This window comes from Acipenser ruthenus, chromosome 23 (genome assembly GCF_902713425.1).
Source record: "Acipenser ruthenus chromosome 23, fAciRut3.2 maternal haplotype, whole genome shotgun sequence".
NCBI lineage: Eukaryota > Metazoa > Chordata > Actinopteri > Acipenseriformes > Acipenseridae > Acipenser > Acipenser ruthenus.
Genome location: NC_081211.1, coordinates 11,448,831 through 11,467,864, shown reverse-complemented (window position 1 = coordinate 11,467,864; position 19,034 = coordinate 11,448,831). Strand labels below are relative to the sequence as shown.

The 19,034-nt window shown below is 41.2% G+C and overlaps 1 protein-coding gene across 2 annotated transcripts; it reads right to left on the bottom strand.

Moving 5' to 3' along the window:
* Positions 1–9,736: 9,736 nt before the first annotated feature.
* Positions 9,737–17,046, bottom strand: LOC117398396 (protein canopy homolog 3-like). 2 transcript variants are annotated; one of them, XR_009308289.1, is made up of 5 exons: positions 16,693–17,046; positions 15,037–15,173; positions 14,614–14,710; positions 12,757–12,874; positions 9,737–12,183 (listed from the first exon to the last, which is right to left on the bottom strand). XR_009308289.1 is itself a non-coding variant. In XM_058997756.1 (4 exons), the coding sequence occupies exons 2-4, from the start codon at positions 14,686–14,688 to the stop codon at positions 11,993–11,995; spliced, it is 384 nt and encodes a 127-aa protein (XP_058853739.1). In that variant the 5' UTR covers positions 14,689–14,710; positions 15,037–15,204; the 3' UTR covers positions 9,737–11,992. The 2 variants fall into 2 exon arrangements, 1 of the variants encoding a protein (XP_058853739.1); XM_058997756.1 differs by lacking the exon at positions 16,693–17,046 and having other exon boundaries at positions 15,037–15,204.
* Positions 17,047–19,034: the final 1,988 nt, after the last annotated feature.

Genomic DNA, 19,034 nt, shown 5'->3' with positions numbered 1-19,034 from the left:
TCAGGCAATGCAGGATGATCTGCTACCTGTGGTTCATGAGGTTGCTATTCACAGGGCTCCTCCTCGAAATCCTCCAGGATTTGTCTTTGCACAGCAATGTTGTGCAAGATGCAGCATGCCACAGTGATGTCACACACTCTCTTAGGTGCATACTGTAATGCACCTCCAGATGTGCGCAGACATCGAAAGCGCATCTTCAGCAGACCAAATGTTCTTTCTATTACATTTCTTGGCAGTCCATAACTTGCATCACCCATCCATCTTCGGTCCGTGTTAACAACAGCTGCAACGTGGTGTTAACTCGGACAGAAAAAACAGTCCTTTGAACAAAAATGTTTGATGAATCGCTCCCATTTTCCCACTTGCATAGGCAATGATATGCAAATTAGGAAACTCGTTTTTTTTGGATTTGTCGGATTGTGGAAAACAGTCGCTGTTTGACATGCCATGACGTCACTCAGTTCCACATTTGATGACTCGCAAACCGTTCTGTTCATAATAACGATTTTTGAAACCGACACTTTGATGAATAGAGCCCACTGCTCTTTCATGAAATGAAAGCTCTGCTCCCCGCGTCTCTGTAACGCCTGTATAAGAGCCTGTTGCTGGCATCTCATTATATCATTAATAGATAGCTCTTTAATTTAGAATATTGTTTTAATAAAACTATATATTTTAAAGTGTCAGTGAGAACAAGGTTCGCACCCTCAGCACATTAACACTGAAAGGCAAATGCAGACGGTATTCTGCTACACTAAACAAGCAAATACAGTAACAGCACAATGTTCTTTGATATATCAAATCAATATGATGGTGTGACACTGAGGGCTGCAGTAGTGACATCAGACAGGAAATGAAACAGAAAACGCAATGTATGGGGTAAACTGAGGCGCAATGACGCTCAACTTTTTATTAAACAAAAATAGACAGTTTGAACAAAACGCAAAATAAAAGGCACACTGGGCAAAGTAAAATACTACACACAACGTTAATGCTTTCCCCTAAAAACAAGTTCGCTGACTGGTAGCATTTGCTCTCGCTGTCGCCCTCTCCCCTCTCAATCTCGCTCACCGTCTTGCCCCTCTCCCTCACCCTGTCGCTGTTGCACTCTCTCCTCCTAACTCTCCTCCTTTGCTCTGAGCCTGGAGCCTTATTACCCATTATAAACAATTACCTTATTAAGGCTCAAGCCACATTCCCATGAGCTTTTCGCCAGTCTCAAACAACAATGACGGATGGTTTCCTCCGCCCGCACACAAATACATACTACAATAATAATAATAATAATAATAATAATAATAATAATACACTTACAAATGAAATACACACATACATACATGAATATGCACAATGGGTGGCATCCCGTCACAGATGGTTATACAAGGTGTTGCACATTGTTACTTTAGTCATAATCTTCAATGAGATACAATCGTGCTGGAGACACTATTTGGCAAGGGCCCGAATTTTGCACTAATAGTGCCAAATACTGACAGGTGACACTATTTGGCAGCGACACTATTTGTCAAAACACCAGAAGGCGAGGCTTCCAGAATGGTGAAAGTGACGACTTCGTAGCACTTTGTCTCTAAGGGCATTTTTCTGCTTTTCAGGTTTTCTGGTTTTCTGTTTTTTGCTGCTTTTGCAATCTTAACTAAGCCCTCCTTTCTGTAGCTGTGGACAGACGTCCCGCGATCCTGCAGGTAGCGCTTTAGCCGAGGCGCTGTTTTCTTTGCAGTACTTTTAAACCCCTATGCGTAGTGAGCTGGCGGTCTCTGGTTGCTATGCGCAGTGAGCTGGCGGTCTCTGGTTGCTATGCGCAGTGAGCTGGCGGTCTCTGGTTGCTATGCGCAGTGAGCTGGCGGTCTCTGGTTGCTATGCGCAGTGAGCTGGCGGTCTCTGGTTGCTCTGCGCAGTGAGCTGGCGGTCTCTGGTTGCTCTGCGTAGTGAGCTGGCGGTCTCTGCTTGCTATGCGCAGTGAGCTGGCGGTCTCTGCTTGCTCTGCGCAGTGAGCTGGCGGTCTCTGGTTGCTATGCGCAGTGAGCTGGCTGTATCTGGTTGCTCTGCGTAGTGAGCTGGCGGTCTCTGGTTGCTCTGCGTAGTGAGCTGGCGGTCTCTGGTTGCTATGCGCAGTGAGCTGGCGGTCTCTGGTTGCTCTGCGCAGTGAGCTGGCGGTCTCTGGTTGCTCTGCGCAGTGAGCTGGCGGTCTCTGGTTGCTCTGCGCAGTGAGCTGGCGGTCTCTGGTGGCTATGCGCAGTGAGCTGGCGGTCTCTGGTGGCTATGCGCAGTGAGCTGGCGGTCTCTGGTGGCTATGCGCAGTGAGCTGGCGGTCCCTGGTTGCTATGCGCAGTGAGCTTGCGCATCACATGGATTCTAGGGGGATTTTCTGTTTTGGAAGTCGTCAGTTGCTGTTGAATCAAAATCCTGCAGTGGAATGGAATGGAAGTGCCAAAGGTTTCCTCGTCCTGGGCCTGGACTGAATCTCTGTTACAGCCTGTGACGGGTCGACTGTGTCTCGCCAGTGGCCAGATTCTGTGTTTGCTGGACAGCAAGACAGCCCGCACACATATACACAGAAAAGAACAAACACTCGCAATTTAAAGTAGCTACAAAAACGAAGGTGATCAGCTTACCTTATTAGTAGTTGTTCACATCATATCACCCTGTTGTTTTTGGTTAGTGCTATATATATATATATATATATATATATATATATATATATATATATATATATATATATATGTTTCCAAGTGTTTTAAACTATACACAAAATAAGTCCCTTTCTTTTTACAAAACAAAACCAACTAATTTCTTTAAACCCCGCTGAAACCAAAACTAACATCAAATAAACACGAAACCAGCTAAAAAGAAGATAACTGCTGAGAATCCTTTTATCTTGTTTTGTTTTGTTTGGTTTTCAGGTCCCGAGAATGGCTTGCTTCTGTTTTCCTTTTGAATTTTCCCTCAATTCCTTCTTAGCAGTGGTTGGCCTGCCATAAACACACCCTGTGTTCCTTTTTTAAAGGCAGTGTTGCACACAGGTTCTTAAAGGGACAGGCATACTCTTTGGCCTGTTACAAGCCTTTCCTCAATAACACACATATTGAATATATTATAATAATAACAACAACAACAACAACATCCCTGTTAAAGCCTGTAGCAGGGTGATTGCCCTGCACGTGTGTAAATTAGTGTTGGTATAGTTTGGATGGGGAAATGGGATTATTGTGTGTCGTTTTGGAGTTGATTTGTTTGATTAAATTATTGGTTACAGACGGGCGCTCGATTGAGACTTGCTGCCTGCCTGGTTGAGGGGAAGGGCAGCAAGTGATTGGCTGTGCTGGTCCTCAATCAGCAGGCGGGCAGGTCTTGACCGAGTGTCCGTCAGTTTAGAAACATCCGCGGGAGATGGTTTGGGGCGACTGCAACGTCATGCCAGAGGGGAGCGGCGTATGCTCGGGAGGAGAGGGTCCGCAACCCTGAGACTGCAAGCGGTGCTTGTGAAGGCAATGCCCAGCCAAGGCCGTATGAAGCAGCACGAGTCGTTGTATGAATACCGGCTCGTGAGTAGGTTAGTTAGGGGATAGTGATCCCATGTGATGTATAGCGAGGGTTACGTAGTGTAGCCGGTTCCTGGAGCGGGACGCCTCGTTTATAAGGCTAGCGCTCGCCCTCTGGGGCACCTTTTATTTGTAGTTTTTGTACTGTGTTTTATTTTGTATTTTTGTACAGCTTGATGTATGTGTCCTCTGTGCGTTACCATGGCTGGTAACGTCACATGACCACCTTTTACTTTTGTTTCTGTTTTGTTAATAAATTCTGCGTGCCTGTGCCGGCGTTTCAGCTCCACCCCCATTGTCTCTCTCTGTGTTGCTTAAGCAGCGGTGACCAACACACGTGACACGAGCGAGAAAACTGTCACACAGCCTCTCATCAATAACCGGCTACACCTGCTGCCATCAACACAGCAGTCTGAAGTTCATTTCAAACATTTTACTCGCATTTTAAATATTTTTAAATATTTATTTGTGAAAAAAAATATTTCAATTAAAAAAAATGTCTTATGTGGTAAAAGCACATTGACCAGAGTTTATCAAGGAGACACCCCCCCACTGTAAAAGGCCTGCAGTTGTGCTCCCAGTGTGGAGAAGCAGAGCAGTGGGCTGAGCTCAGTTATTTTCCATGCTGTCTGATCGTAGTCCCTAAAGGTCTCTGTGTGAGCTCATTTATTTTCCATGCTGTCTGATCGTAGCCCCTAAAGGTCTTTGTGTGAGCTCAGTTATTTTCCATGCTGTCTGATCGTAGCCCCTAAAGGTCTGTGTGAGCTCAGTTATTTTCCATGCTGTCTGATCGTAGTTCCTAAAGGTCTCTGTGTGAGCTCAGTTATTTTCCATGCTGTCTGATCGTAGTTCCTAAAGGTCTCTGTGTGAGCTCAGTTATTTTCCATGTTGTCTGATCGTAGTTCCTAAAGGTCTCTGTGTGAGCTCAGTTATTTTCCATGTTGTCTGATTGTAAACCCTAAAGGTCTCTGTGTGAGCTCAGTTATTTTCCATGTTGTCTGATCATAGCCCCTAAAGGTCTCTGTGTGAGCTCAGTTATTTTCCATGCTGTCTGATCGTAGTTCCTAAAGGTCTCTGTGTGAGCTCATTTATTTTCCATGCTGTCTGATCGTAGTCCCTAAAGGTCTCTGTGTGAGCTCAGTTATTTTCCATGCTGTCTGATCGTAGCCCCTAAAGGTCTCTGTGTGAGCTCAGTTATTTTCCATGTTGTCTGATCGTAGTTCCTAAAGGTCTCTGTGTGAGCTCAGTTATTTTCCATGCTGTCTGATCGTAGCCCCTAAAGGTCTCTGTGTGAGCTCAGTTATTTTCCATGTTGTCTGATCGTAGTTCCTAAAGGTCTCTGTGTGAGCTCAGTTATTTTCCATGTTGTCTGATCGTAGTTCCTAAAGGTCTCTGTGTGAGCTCAGTTATTTTCCATGCTGTCTGATCGTAGTTCCTAAAGGTCTCTGTGTGAGCTCAGTTATTTTCCATGTTGTCTGATCGTAGTTCCTAAAGGTCTCTGTGTGAGCTCAGTTATTTTCCATGTTGTCTGATTGTAAACCCTAAAGGTCTCTGTGTGAGCTCAGTTATTTTCCATGTTGTCTGATCATAGCCCCTAAAGGTCTCTGTGTGAGCTCAGTTATTTTCCATGCTGTCTGATCGTAGTTCCTAAAGGTCTCTGTGTGAGCTCATTTATTTTCCATGCTGTCTGATCGTAGTCCCTAAAGGTCTCTGTGTGAGCTCAGTTATTTTCCATGCTGTCTGATCGTAGCCCCTAAAGGTCTCTGTGTGAGCTCAGTTATTTTCCATGTTGTCTGATCGTAGTTCCTAAAGGTCTCTGTGTGAGCTCAGTTATTTTCCATGCTGTCTGATCATAGCCCCTAAAGGTCTTTGTGTGAGCTCAGTTATTTTCCATGCTGTCTGATCGTAGCCCCTAAAGGTCTCTGTGTGAGCTCAGTTATTTTCCATGCTGTCTGATCGTAGTCCCTAAAGGTCTCTGTGTGAGCTCAGTTATTTTCCATGCTGTCTGATCATAGCCCCTAAAGGTCTCTGTGTGAGCTCAGTTATGTTCCATGTTGTCTGATCATAGCCCCTAAAGGTCTCTGTGTGAGCTCATTTATTTTCCATGCTGTCTGATCGTAGCCCCTAAAGGTCTTTGTGTGAGCTCAGTTATTTTCCATGCTGTCTGATCGTAGCCCCTAAAGGTCTGTGTGAGCTCAGTTATTTTCCATGCTGTCTGATCGTAGTTCCTAAAGGTCTCTGTGTGAGCTCAGTTATTTTCCATGTTGTCTGATTGTAAACCCTAAAGGTCTCTGTGTGAGCTCAGTTATTTTCCATGCTGTCTGATCATAGCCCCTAAAGGTCTCTGTGTGAGCTCAGTTATTTTCCATGCTGTCTGATCGTAGCCCCTAAAGGTCTCTGTGTGAGCTCAGTTATTTTCCATGCTGTCTGATCGTAGTTCCTAAAGGTCTCTGTGTGAGCTCAGTTATTTTCCATGTTGTCTGATCATAGCCCCTAAAGGTCTCTGTGTGAGCTCAGTTATTTTCCATGTTGTCTGATCATAGCCCGTAAAGGTCTCTGTGAGCTCAGTTATTTTCCATGCTGTCTGATCGTAGTCCCTAAAGGTCTCTGTGTGAGCTCAGTTATTTTCCTTGTTGTCTAATCATAGCCCCTAAAGGTCTCTGTGTGAGCTCAGTTATTTTCCATGCTGTCTGATCATAGCCCCTAAAGGTCTCTGTGTGAGCTCAGTTATTTTCCATGCTGTCTGATCATAGCCCCTAAAGGTCTCTGTGTGAGCTCAGTTATTTTCCATGTTGTCTGATCGTAGTCCCTAAAGGTCTCTGTGTGAGCTCAGTTATTTTCCATGTTGTCTGATCGTAGTTCCTAAAGGTCTCTGTGTGAGCTCAGTTATTTTCCATGTTGTCTGATTGTAAACCCTAAAGGTCTCTGTGTGAGCTCAGTTATGTTACATGTTGTCTGATCATAGCCCCTAAAGGTCTCTGTGTGAGCTCAGTTATTTTCCATGTTGTCTGATCATAGCCCCTAAAGGTCTCTGTGTCCGGGGAATCAGGTGTGCGTTTGTGACATGAACCTCTTACCTTCTTCACTGTGTGTGTGTGTGTGTCTGTGTATTTGAGGTGTACTGTACTGTACTGTGTGTGTGTGTGTGTGTCAGGTGTACTGTACTGTGTATGTGTGTGTTAGGTGTACTGTACTGTGTGTGTGTGTGTGTGTGTGTGTGTGTGTGTGTCAGGTGTACTGTGTGTGTGTGTGTGTGTGTGTCAGGTGTACTGTACTGTGTATGTGTGTGTGTGTGTTAGTTGTACTGTACTGTGTGTGTTTGTGAGGTGTACTGTACTGTGTGTGTGTGTGTGTGTGTGTGTCAGGTGTACTGTACTGTGTGTGTGTGTGTGTGTTAGTTGTACTGTACTGTGTGTGTTTGTGAGGTGTACTGTACTGTGTGTGTGTGTGTGTGTGTCAGGTGTACTGTACTCTGTGTGTGAGGTGTACTGTACTGTGTGTCAGCATGTCTTTGTGTGTCTTTGTGTGTCTGCCTGTGTGTGAGGTGTGTGTAATGTACTGTGTGTGTTTGTGCGTGTTTCTGTATGTGTCTCTGTGTGTCTGTCTGTGTGTGAGGTGTGTGTACTGTGTGTGTGTGTCTGTGTGTCTCGTGAGTGTGTCCATTTTCGAAGGCGACTCAGATCCACAGCTCTTGTTCACAACTGAATACCAATCAATGACAATTGACTTGGAAATGAGTGTTTTAAAAGCAGATTGGAAGATTGTTTGTTTTCCTCTCATCTAGGCACTAACATTTATATTGCTGTACTGGCATAGACAGATTCATTAGCTAGACCGCCTGTCTTGTTAAACTGAATTCCAAGACGTCAGTGATTTTAACAATATCTACCACAAACCATTTAACCCTGGCCTACAGTAATACAGTAGACTACACTCAACCACCTGAAAGAAAATTCAAAACCTCCTGATCAAAGAAACATAAGGCTCTAGAGAGGGTACATATCAGGACAACATGGTTAATACCAGGCTCAAAATATGAAGATAGACTGAAAGACCTGAATCTATATAGCCTACAAAGCAGGTTTTTTTTTTCGATTTGCTGTATCTATTTACTCCCCTTCCCTGAAATGGAAAATACATTGAAACTTTGGGGAGAAAAAATCAATCCAACTCAGTTTTTATGAGAAATGAGCACCAGCTCCCTCTAGTGTTGAAAGAGGGGTATAGATGACACAGGAAGTGTAAACTGCATGTGATCAGTTAAACATTTTTATAAAACTATAAAAACAACATCTTCTGGTTAAAAAAAAAAACAACAAAACTAAACTAAAAAAAAACACAACAACAAAGGTCTACTGAGCAAGTTTTAATATCATAATAAAGTCAGATATTCACTTCTCATTTCTACAAGGACACTTTGAGCTAGCCTACAGCACACATGACAGTCAAGAGGAAGTGAAGTGCAGCTGAAGAGTACTAGAAATAGTAGCCTCGGAATGAGGGCAGAATCAGAACTAATCATGCATCTAGATCAATGCAGAGTCAGAACTGCCTCTGCACCGAGTCCTGATCATGCATCTAGATGAGCGCAGAGTCAGAACTGCCTCTGCACCGAGTCCTGATCATGGATCTAGATGCATGTTGGGTTTTACCTGCTTAATTCAGGTACATTGTGTGTGAAAAATAAAACTACACAAATGACCTGTTCTTTACAAAGTGTACTTTAATTGATGAACCCGTTTCTTGAAGGCATCCTTGTACCGTTATGGGTTCAAAAAGAAAGAAACTAGAACATTTGCAATTACTGCATTACAAGTATACTTAAAACCCTGTGTGGAACAGTATAAGATGGGAAAGGCACAGCAAAATGTAGTAAAGCACAGTGAAAGCATTGGTAAATAGCAATACTGTAGGGCAATGTTGTGACTAACATTAACCACGGAAAGGAGCAGCAAATATTTAGCATACACAAGGAAAACACTAAGGAAACTGAAATATATAGTGAAAAACTTTTATAATAAAAAAACCCCAGAAAAACTCGCTAAACTAAAAAAAAGGACAAATTATTTTAAGTTTTTCTTTATAATTACTACACATTGACAGAAATTACAGGAGACTGTGTGTTTATAAATGATGTAAAGAAATGAGCAAATATTACAAAGAATCACTTAAAATCAGCATCAGCTTCAATCTCCTCTTATGAAAACTAATGTACTTCTGTTTAAAATGACCATGAATTACTTTGCATTCATTTACAATAGCATGGTACAGTATGGATTATGGAACAGTTATGACTAGCAGCATTTGGATTAGCAAGAGTCTACTGTACTATTAATGAGATGAAACACATTATTTTGCATGTAGACAGTACTGTTTAAACATGCAATACCACTAAAGTATCCCACCTTAAAGCAATATGTTACATTTCAAAGTAAACGGGGTGTGATGTGAATATTTGTCAGTGCATTGTAAATAAAATCTCTTTATAAAAATACTGCTTCACAGGGCATATATACAGGGCCAGTGCAAGATCTAATAATGCGAATACATTTGTACCACTGTAATCAAAGCGAACAACCGTCTAGACAAGTTTCATGAATATTTAACTTCAACTAATGAAATAAAACAAACTTTGAATACATGCACTAGTAATAATATATGTGAAGATTTGATACAGTTTAATAGATTGTGATGGAAAGAGTATTTATGTAATGGGCATGGCTACAAAACGAACCATCGGGTGAGTTTGTTAATATAAATACCATAAGTCATGATTTTTCATGATATATCTTGTTTATGCCACGAAAGCTTACAGCACAGAATAAGAATCTATTTCTGTATAACAATGTTTGTTTGGGATGCTTTTGACTTGGGGGTTTTAAAAAGCATCGGGATGTGATGACTGAAACACTATACTATAAATTAATTTAAAGCAAGGATGTACTCTGATGACCGTGGTGTTTCATGCCTGTACCCAGTTGCTATATTTTAACAAACCCAAATTCACATGTTAACATAGAAATAAGAAAAAATCTGAAAACATCTGTCAAAACCAAATTCACACAGAAGCAAAAAAAAGCCTAATAAACGCTTCCTACAACAGACAATTAAAAAAAAAAAAATTTGAATTTGCAGACAGTAGCGGTTTGTCTATTATTATTATTTATTTCTTAGCAGACGCCCTTATCCAGGGCGACTTACAATCGTAAGCAAATACATTTCAAGTGTTACAATACAAGTAATACAATAAGAGCAAGATAAATACAATGACTTTTGTTCAAGCAAAGTACAAGTGTGACAAAATACAATTCAATAATACAGCAGATAACAGTGATAGTTATATCAGGATATGATTAAATACAAAATACTACAGATTAAACACTTGACAGATTACAGTACTCTGAAGTACAGGATTAAATGCAGTAAAATAGGGGGCAAATAAGAGCAAGTAAACCGCATTTAAGGAAGAGTGATAAGTGTCCCAGGGGAAAAACAGAGGAGTTCTACAGGTGCTGTCTGAAAAGGTGAGTCTTAAGGAGGCGCCGGAAGGTGGTCAGGGACTGGGCAGTCCTGACATCTGTAGGAAGGTCATTCCACCACTGCGGGGCGAGGGTGGAGAAGGAGCGGGCTCTGGAGGCAGGGGAGCGTAGCGGAGATAAAACAGAATATGTAAATGTAATTTGTTATAGCACAAAATATATAAATTTAAAGCCATTTTAGAATCCTGAATCGTGCAATGCTGGGACACATGTTTCAGTAATGGGTAGCAGATCACATATTTTAATTAACTGGGGAAATCAAGCCTGCCATTCATCAGCTGTTTTTGGAATTCTCGTTACACTGAATGCTACAATCCGCAACCCCCCTAGCAGATAGATGAGAAATTCTTAACCTTCATTTGTCAGAAGGAATACAATACTGCTCCTTGCCCTGACGATAAACTCAAACCAGCTTGCTTCACTTCTCACCTCAAGAGTACACTTTGTGGTCTCAAAGGCGAACGGTTTTATGTCTGGATTCAGCTGATCCTATTTAAAGGTATCGCCTAAAAACTCTTTTGTTGTCCAACCTATTTACACACATTCATTTTAGAGTTCCTCAAAAATGTGTCAAACTGCATCAAGCTTATTCTAGTTATATTGATACCCTGAGCCCCGTTTCACCAATGTACCCTGATAATCATGACCTGAACATCTGTGTGCCACATTGCGTGGTAGCTTTGTGAGTCAGACTAAGTTAAACCCATCAACCAGATTTGATTTGTGAGCCGAGCTGGATTCAAACCTTCGAGCCCCCAGAGGTGAAAGGCTATTGCATTAACCCACAGCACCCCCTAGTGGTACTGGCCATGCCTGTGCGGTTTGACGCACATATTACCTGTCGATATCAATTTTCATGCCTTTTACAAGAAATATCAATATTATGACTAGTTCCAATTTATTTGATGAAAATCGACAGGTTCTTTGCTTATGCAGATTTGTCAAAGATAACACTAAAGTAAAAGTTGCTGCTATTTCCTGGTGCACAACAACTTCCTGTGTTGTAGTTCAGTTTCACTCCAAGGGCCGAGTTGTAATCAGGTCATGTGATGTACTGCACAGGAAGTGATTAGATGAGTGGATCTGCAGCTTGTACTTGTAAAATCTGTATATTGCCTTGATGTACAGGGGACACTAAAACACACTGTCCCACAGGCTAACAATTAGAAAAGTGAAACAGGCTAAAGATGAATAAAGTACATTTATTTAAAATAAACCCTTCTTTTGGCTGCCTCGTAAAATCGTGGCTCTATAACCTCAAACACTGAATCATAAACCCGAGGAGAACTCCAAGGAAATAGACGTTGGCCAACGTCTTCTTATACTTCACTCAACCGAGAAGACAATTTGAATTTAAATTATAGGAGAGGGCACCGTCATTTAAATGTAATCAGAGGGTTAGTTTGACTTCCACTGACATGCAGTTTAGTTTTGATACCTGAACAGCAGTTTATGCCAAAACATTGTGGGATCAATTAGTTATATAGCTTAACATCTCAAATGCACACAGACCGCTGCACAGATAAGATAATCAAATCCCTCCAATTGTATTGAGTGGCACTCAGAGTGGACTATGGAAACTGATAAAAAACACAGAGAATTTCAATCCTTCCTTACACTTACAGAGATTCCAGTGTTCCAAATGAAGTATGTCAGCCACATTCATTTTTTAAAGTGTTTTCCTACAGTAAAAATGTGCATCACTTTTCCTGAAAGCAATGCCAAACTTTTTGGGGCCTGAATCACACGGATTAAGTGGTCTTCATTCCATTGTGAAAAGCGGTGCACATTTTGCCTGGTACTGTATTAAGAAGCCAGTCCACAGCACATTGGATCCTTGCGTCTCTCTCATAGATCACTTTTATCATGGGTGAGGGGGACCTTTTTCTGGATGTCTTAGTCAGATGTAAAATCCTCTGCTCTGTCCCTTCTCTCAGTCTCCAGGTCACTCGTCTTCTTTTTCCTTCCCTTGCTCTTCTTTTTGTTGTTCTCCTTGTCATTATTTGTTCCTTTCTTCTTTTTCTTCTTCTTTTCATCAATAGCTGCCGTTTCGCCCTTTTTTGAAGTCCAAACTTCATCCAAGCACTCTGAAATGTGAAAATAAGTTAATCATTTGAACCTGGTTAATCAGACATTAAATAATAGCAATTTCATATTTGTCCAAAGAGTGACCTAGACTGAAACTTGTCTCAGAGCATCGTATTCAAAAAAGTTGGTGGGCATTTTAAACAATTTAAAAAAAATGATAGCAAGTTTCTTAAACTTTAATAATAATGAAATAGTTTAGTCGTAAAAGGTTGGTTCTTATTAATTTAGTGTTCAAGAGGTGCAGGACAAAGGCACTGGATACAGTGTTACACCAACATTTTGCATGTGTTCTGTAACTGAGAAGCTTACAACAGGTGCGCCCATTTGTTTTTACTATCTTCAGAAAAATCTTACATAAGGTATCTGCAAGTGAGAGAGCACACCTGAATCCTGACCTGAACCCCACCTGCCTGCCACTCAGTCCTGGGCCTCTCTACAAATTGTGTGCCAGTTTCTTTTAGAAATGACCACTGGAGGTGTGCAACAAATTCCTGTCTGTTACGCACTTCACAAAGTGACCTAATATTGCACAAACCCACTGTGAAGCCAAGGAGCTCTTTCAGTCCCCTTACCTTGGTTTTCCCCCATCAGTACATGCTTTTCACACAGGTAAGTGGTGAGATCCTCATCCTGATGTTTCCTATACCAGTCTTCAATTACATCTTCATTCTGCTCCACCATCACATAACACTGCAGCAAAAATTAGGCAAACAGTTATTGAAAAAAATCCAGTGTTCATGGTGCAAGCAAACAGGCTCTACAAGAGCATCCCCTCACAGCTCTGCAAGCGAAACACAGAGCACCTTAATCCCGCCATTGTAAAAAATGGTGTTTCTGGAAATGCACACGATGTCTAACCACCTGGCAAATGTTTCCACCACCATTAATATCGTAAGCACGTTGCTTACTAGAAGAACAGAGAAGTGAAAGAAGTGCATAGGAAGTTACTCCAAGTTTACTCAGCACTGAATCTATCTGGAATGTTCTGGAAAATAGGTACATTTCAAAATATCACTGTCCTGGTCACAAAAGCAAAGTTTGTGGAGAATAATAGCCATTTTCTATACTTTTGAGGCATAAGCAATTAGGAAATAACACTTACTACCCAGGAACCAAAAAAAAAAAAAATTTGTTACGCGGTGTTATGAAAAGCTTGTTGAGGGTGAAGGTTGGAACCCCACTATAGAATCTGATGGGATTAAACTGCCTTTTGCACCCTTGCATGTATAGACTCTATCCTTCAGGCACTCTCTGCTACAGCAAACCACAACTCAACTGCCGCTATTTTATTTGAAAAAATGTCGCACAACTCTCGTAAATTATACTTCAATTATTGCGGCGCTCTTCATATTTTTTAGCACATACGACAAAATGTGCACTTTGCGAACAGTAGTAACGAAAATGCAAATTGCGGTATGTTTGCACTGCGACCGGCCCATCTTAGTACATCTACCCCTATGGGAGTAAAATGCAAAGTGCTTTCAATAAATATGCTAAATTATGGGGTATGCATAAACACAGCCTTAAATTTGAACTGTGATGTTATATTGAACTACTGTACAAAAACTTGATCTTACAATAAAAACAAAAAAAATTACTTATTTGCTTTATTGGCTACAAACAATATGGCTGTGAAGCAAATAAAGTAAAATAAATCACAAGCGACCTCAAGCTGTGCAGCACAATTGCAATGCTTATTCATTCTGCATATGTGTTCAAAGTGGAAAACACACCCAGTACACAGCTTATCAGAAGCACTGCAGATATTCATCACCTTACAAGGGTTGTTTGTTTCTTTTATACTTGTTTAGACCGTTACAAGTCTTACTTTCTAAGATGTATTTAAAAGATAAAACACTCCCTGGTTTATTTTGTCAGCTGATATTTGAAGGCGAGTTCATTGTTTTGACCCAGAGAGTGTTCTATTACAATTTGACATGTTTTACGGTGGTTCCTGTTAACCCGGTTGCTAGGCAGCCAAGCCCTGCACAATCTTAGCAACGATCATGCTTTTTGTCCCAGCACTCTTTTGGTGTCATTAAGGGTGCCTGTGGTCCGATGATGGCATTGCTATCTACAAGCTGATTGGCTGATTAAATTGGCAAGGTGTAAAATTGAAATTAAATAGCAGGGATTGAAAACAGACTCCCATTGCAGAGTAGTTTGAGACCGTCCATGTGTTTAACCTGTGCTTGTTACCTACACAGGCCACATGCGCCCCAAGTTAAACCAGGAATCGGTGCTATGCAATGGGAGTCTTTATTCCTATCTCTGAAAAACAGTGAAAGAAGTAACCATTTATTTCAAACTGATACTGATTATGCACTACCTAGATTTCAATTGACAGCAGAAGTGTTTATAATATGCTGTGGTTTTTTCAGTGATTCCTCTAAGGTGATATAAAACAGGACCATGAATCTCATACATACCTTTGCAAATCGGTTGCTTCCTGTTCTTTCTTTGTGCAAATTATAATGCATGAGCCTCTGACAAATTGTCTCCATTACTTCTATGAATCTGATATCACTGAGGAAAAAAGAAGAATGAACAATCAGCTTACATAAAGGATATCCTAATATCTGTTACCTTTCCTAATATGTATTTTATTCCCAGTGTAATGGCCTGTGTGCTCTCTGCTGTCGTTTCTGCTTACATCATTATTTGGCATGATTACTAACACTCCAGGAAGATACCTTGAGACCGATTGTGAGGAAACCAGGTGGGGAAGCATCTTTGTGCTACACTGTCCTCTGAAGCCTGTGCAACACTGATATGCTTCCCCACCTTCCCTTCTCAGACTCTAACACCCCTAATGTAAAATGTGCTCGATTAACAGGATTTAAAAGACTTACGATTTGACATATTTTATCGGAATCCCTTTTTTTCCTCCATGTAGTCATACTTTGTGTCAATTACTTCTTTGGTTTTTCCTGTTTCTTTCCTGTTTCTTCAAATGCAGATTTCATTTCGACCGTGACGTACTTGCACACTGAAAAAGAAAAGATGTGCATTTTGAATTTGCTGAAACTATTTACTAAGCAAACACTGAACAATTGAATTCCTCAAGTGACAGTACCATGGCTATGACATATTGTTGAACATCGACCTCTCCGCTCCGCCTGCACTAGAAGACTGGCTCTACCTCCTCTACGCTCCCCTGCCTCCAGAGCCCGCTCCTTCTCCACCCTCGCCCCTCAGTGGTGGAATGACCTACCTACAGATGTCAGGACCGCCCAGTCCCTGACCACATTCCGGCGCCTCCTTAAGACTCACCTCTTCAGACAGCACCTGTAGAACTCCTCTGTTTTTCCCCTGGGACACTATCACCCTTCCTTAAATGCGCTTTATTTGCTCTTATCTGCCCCCTGTTTTACTGCATTTAATCCTGCACTTCAGAATACTGTAATCTGCCAAGTGTTTAATCTGTAGTATTTTGTATTTAATCATATCCTGATGTAACTATCACTGTCACTGTTATCTGCTGTATTATTGAATTGTATTTTGTCACACTTGTACTTGCTTGAACCAAAGTCATTGTATTTATCTTGCTCTTATTGTATTACTTGTACTGTAACACTTGAAATGTATTTGCCTACGATTGTAAGTCACCCTGGATAAGGGCGTCTGCTAAGAAATAAATAATAATAATAATAATCATCTACTTTGACTTCAATTCAGGTAAAATCTGCCAATCTGATTTAGATTGCCAGAAAGTGTTTATATACTGTGTTCTTATTTAAGTAGCACATTTAGTATTATTTTTATTATTACATTTGCACTCTTATTAAGTCTGTAATAAAGTGATGCATTTACGAGATTGTGCTTCTGTTCATTTGATTTCAGATCATGTATTTTTTTATATTTTACACAAAAGCATCTTATATTTCTGTATTTCCCCTTCGTGTAGGTTCATCATAGAATAAAACAAGTTCACACAGATTTCTAGCTTGACGCTGCACATTGTAGGCTATTGTTAATGTGTTTTTCCCTCATCCATAATAAATGATTTTCATTTTGGTTAATGAAGTGGTATGAAGTTATTCTGCCGTTCTTTTTTTGCTATCAATCAGTCCTTCTGTCATCAGTTTGATATGCCTGTTTGACGATAGGCAATTTGCGATTTGAGATTTTAGTGCCTAGTGTTACACTGAATTTGCCAGGTGAATTCATTGACGTTGCTTGCAAACAGTGATGGCGTGTGCTGGGAAAGAGCAGAGATTAGAAGCAAAGCACAGAATACTTAATCACACAGCGACTTTCTGATGTGAATTAAAAAGCTCTAAAAGTATTTTTATAACTTGTATGATTATTCTTTTTTCATTCATTTTTGTTTTCAGTAAACTAAATTAAGGCGACCAATGTTCTAGTTTAAGAATGCAGTTTTAGAAATGTATTTCTACAGTGCTTTAAAAACTTAGAACACGCCTGTACAGAAGAAAATATATTTAATAGATTTTTTATCAATGGGAAACATGTTAAATATATGACTAATATATTTATAACCTTACCATATAAAATGGTGATGAGTTGAGCTCCGGTTGTAACCATTTTCGGGTTAGATGTATCAGGTCGAACATTTGAGACCGCGGCACTTTATCCTTTAGGAACTGCCAGTCATGGAACCGCTGAGCTCGTACAGCTGTAGTAACTCCCGCCCGGGCCAATATCTCCTTCTTCAACTGACTGTAGTCAGCAGCAGAGTCCGGCTCCAAGTCAGAATATGCTTTTTGGGCGTCCCCTATCAGGAGTGGTGCTAAGATCCCTGCCCAATGAACCTGCGGCCATTTCTCCCGTTCCGCTGTCCGCTCAAAGGTTAGCAGGAAAGACTCCACATCGTCCTGGTCAGTCATCTTTTGTAAAAGAGGAGTTGTTGGTACAGCCCGTTCTTCAAACAGTTTAGTAACTTGTTCTTGCATTACAGTCAATTGTTGCTGTATCGTCCGATTGGCCTCGTGCTGCATAGCACTAGCCTGCAACAGTGCCTGTACTGCCGCCTCCATGATCCACTTTTATCACAGTACAAAACAGGGTACGAGTCTGAATTTATTGTCAGACAAAATCGCCCCACTTCTGGTACCACAATGTGATGATCTGCGTTCCTATCGCCGACTTTGCTTCAATCAGACACTCGACAACCAGATGCAAAGAAACGCCGTAGCGTGTGTTTATTGTTTACACACTGAAAATAAAATAAAGAAAACAAAACCTAACCCAGTCCCGGGTCCTAACTAAACAAATCGTTCCCTAACTAATGACGGGGCAGGCTAAGCCTGTTACCTCGTCTCCAAAACCCAAATCGTAATCCAAAATACCTTTCCAAAATGTCGTTAACCAGTTCTCACAATACGAATACTCTTTTTCCTTGTTTTCCTTGTTTTTACTCTCCCACTCTCCAACTCAGCTCCTACCATCACCCTCGTTCAAACATTCACCAAAAAGACATTTTAAATCGTAACCAAATATATCATTAAACAATTGACATGTCATTAAATTGGACAATTAATTTGAACTGGAGTCAGCCTTGACTCCAGTAGCTTCCACCTGGTCCTAGTGTCCCCCAGGTATTGTCTCTGAACAATAATAAATATTTGTTTTAAACCATACTTTTCTTCATTTGTACTTTCCCTTATTTAACACACAGTTATTATTTACAAAGTGTATTCTTTAACCCATTCATTTTTGATCCCAAACACTTTTTATTAATTTTCTTTGTTTACCAACCAGTTGGTTTACGTTGTCTTTCACCTTTTTTGTCCGTTTCCTTTAACCAATCCCTCACAATAATATATATATATATATATATATATATATATATATATATATATATTGTGAAGGATCCAGTAGCAAGGTGCTGCTGAACCACTGCTTTCCCGTTCCACCAACTGGCACAGACTCGATACGTTTGCAGGCAAGTATGTTTTATTTACAATATTTACACCAATAAGCGGTTTCTGTCACAGCTCATGCCCTGTACGGGCCACTGACTAACTCACTTCTTCAACCCTCTCTAAGCTACTTCAAGACGTGGAGATAGAAGAGTAGTCCAAGGATCCTTCGACTGAAGCGAGTCAGTCCGCAGGTAAGAACAGGGTCAGCTGTCTTCCCTAGAGCTGTCCTGGGTCACAGGTAAGAGCAGGATGGGCTCCCTCTGCTGGAGTATTCTGGTAACCCAGGTAAGTATAAGACTGACTCCCTCTGCTGGAGTAGTTCTGCCACACAGGTAACTATCCAACAGACTCCCTCTGCTGGAGTAGTCCTGTAACACAGGTAAGTACAAGACAGGCTCCCTCTGCTGGAGTAGTCCTGTAACACAGGTAGGTACAAGACAGGCTCCCTCTGCTGGAGTAGTCCTGTAACACAGGTAGGTACAAGACAGGCTCCCTCTGCTGGAGTAGTCCTGTAACACAGGTAGGTACAAGACAGGCTCCCTCTGCTGGAGTAGTCCTGTAACACAGGTAGGTACAAGACAGGCTCCCTCTGCTGGAGTAGTCCTGTAACACAGGTAGGTACAAGACAGGCTCCCTCTGCTGGAGTTGTCCTGGAACACAGGTAAGTACAGAATGGATCCGCTTTTTAAAGAAGAATTCCAGGAACACAATGGAGATGACCCCAGACGTCCAAAGAAGTGAACAAAGATAGAACAAAGTTATATCCGGGCTGTGGAGAAGGAACTCCTGCAGCCAACTCCCGGTCGTCCACGGAAGCAAATTGTGTCCCTCCTAAAAGCCAGTGTCCATTCTTTCTGTGTTAACCATATGTAATGTGTCTTGTGTCTGTGTTATAATAAACAATGTCTTGCACTTCCAGTCTCACAAATCCGTTCTTTCTGGTTATTATTTACTGTCTCTGC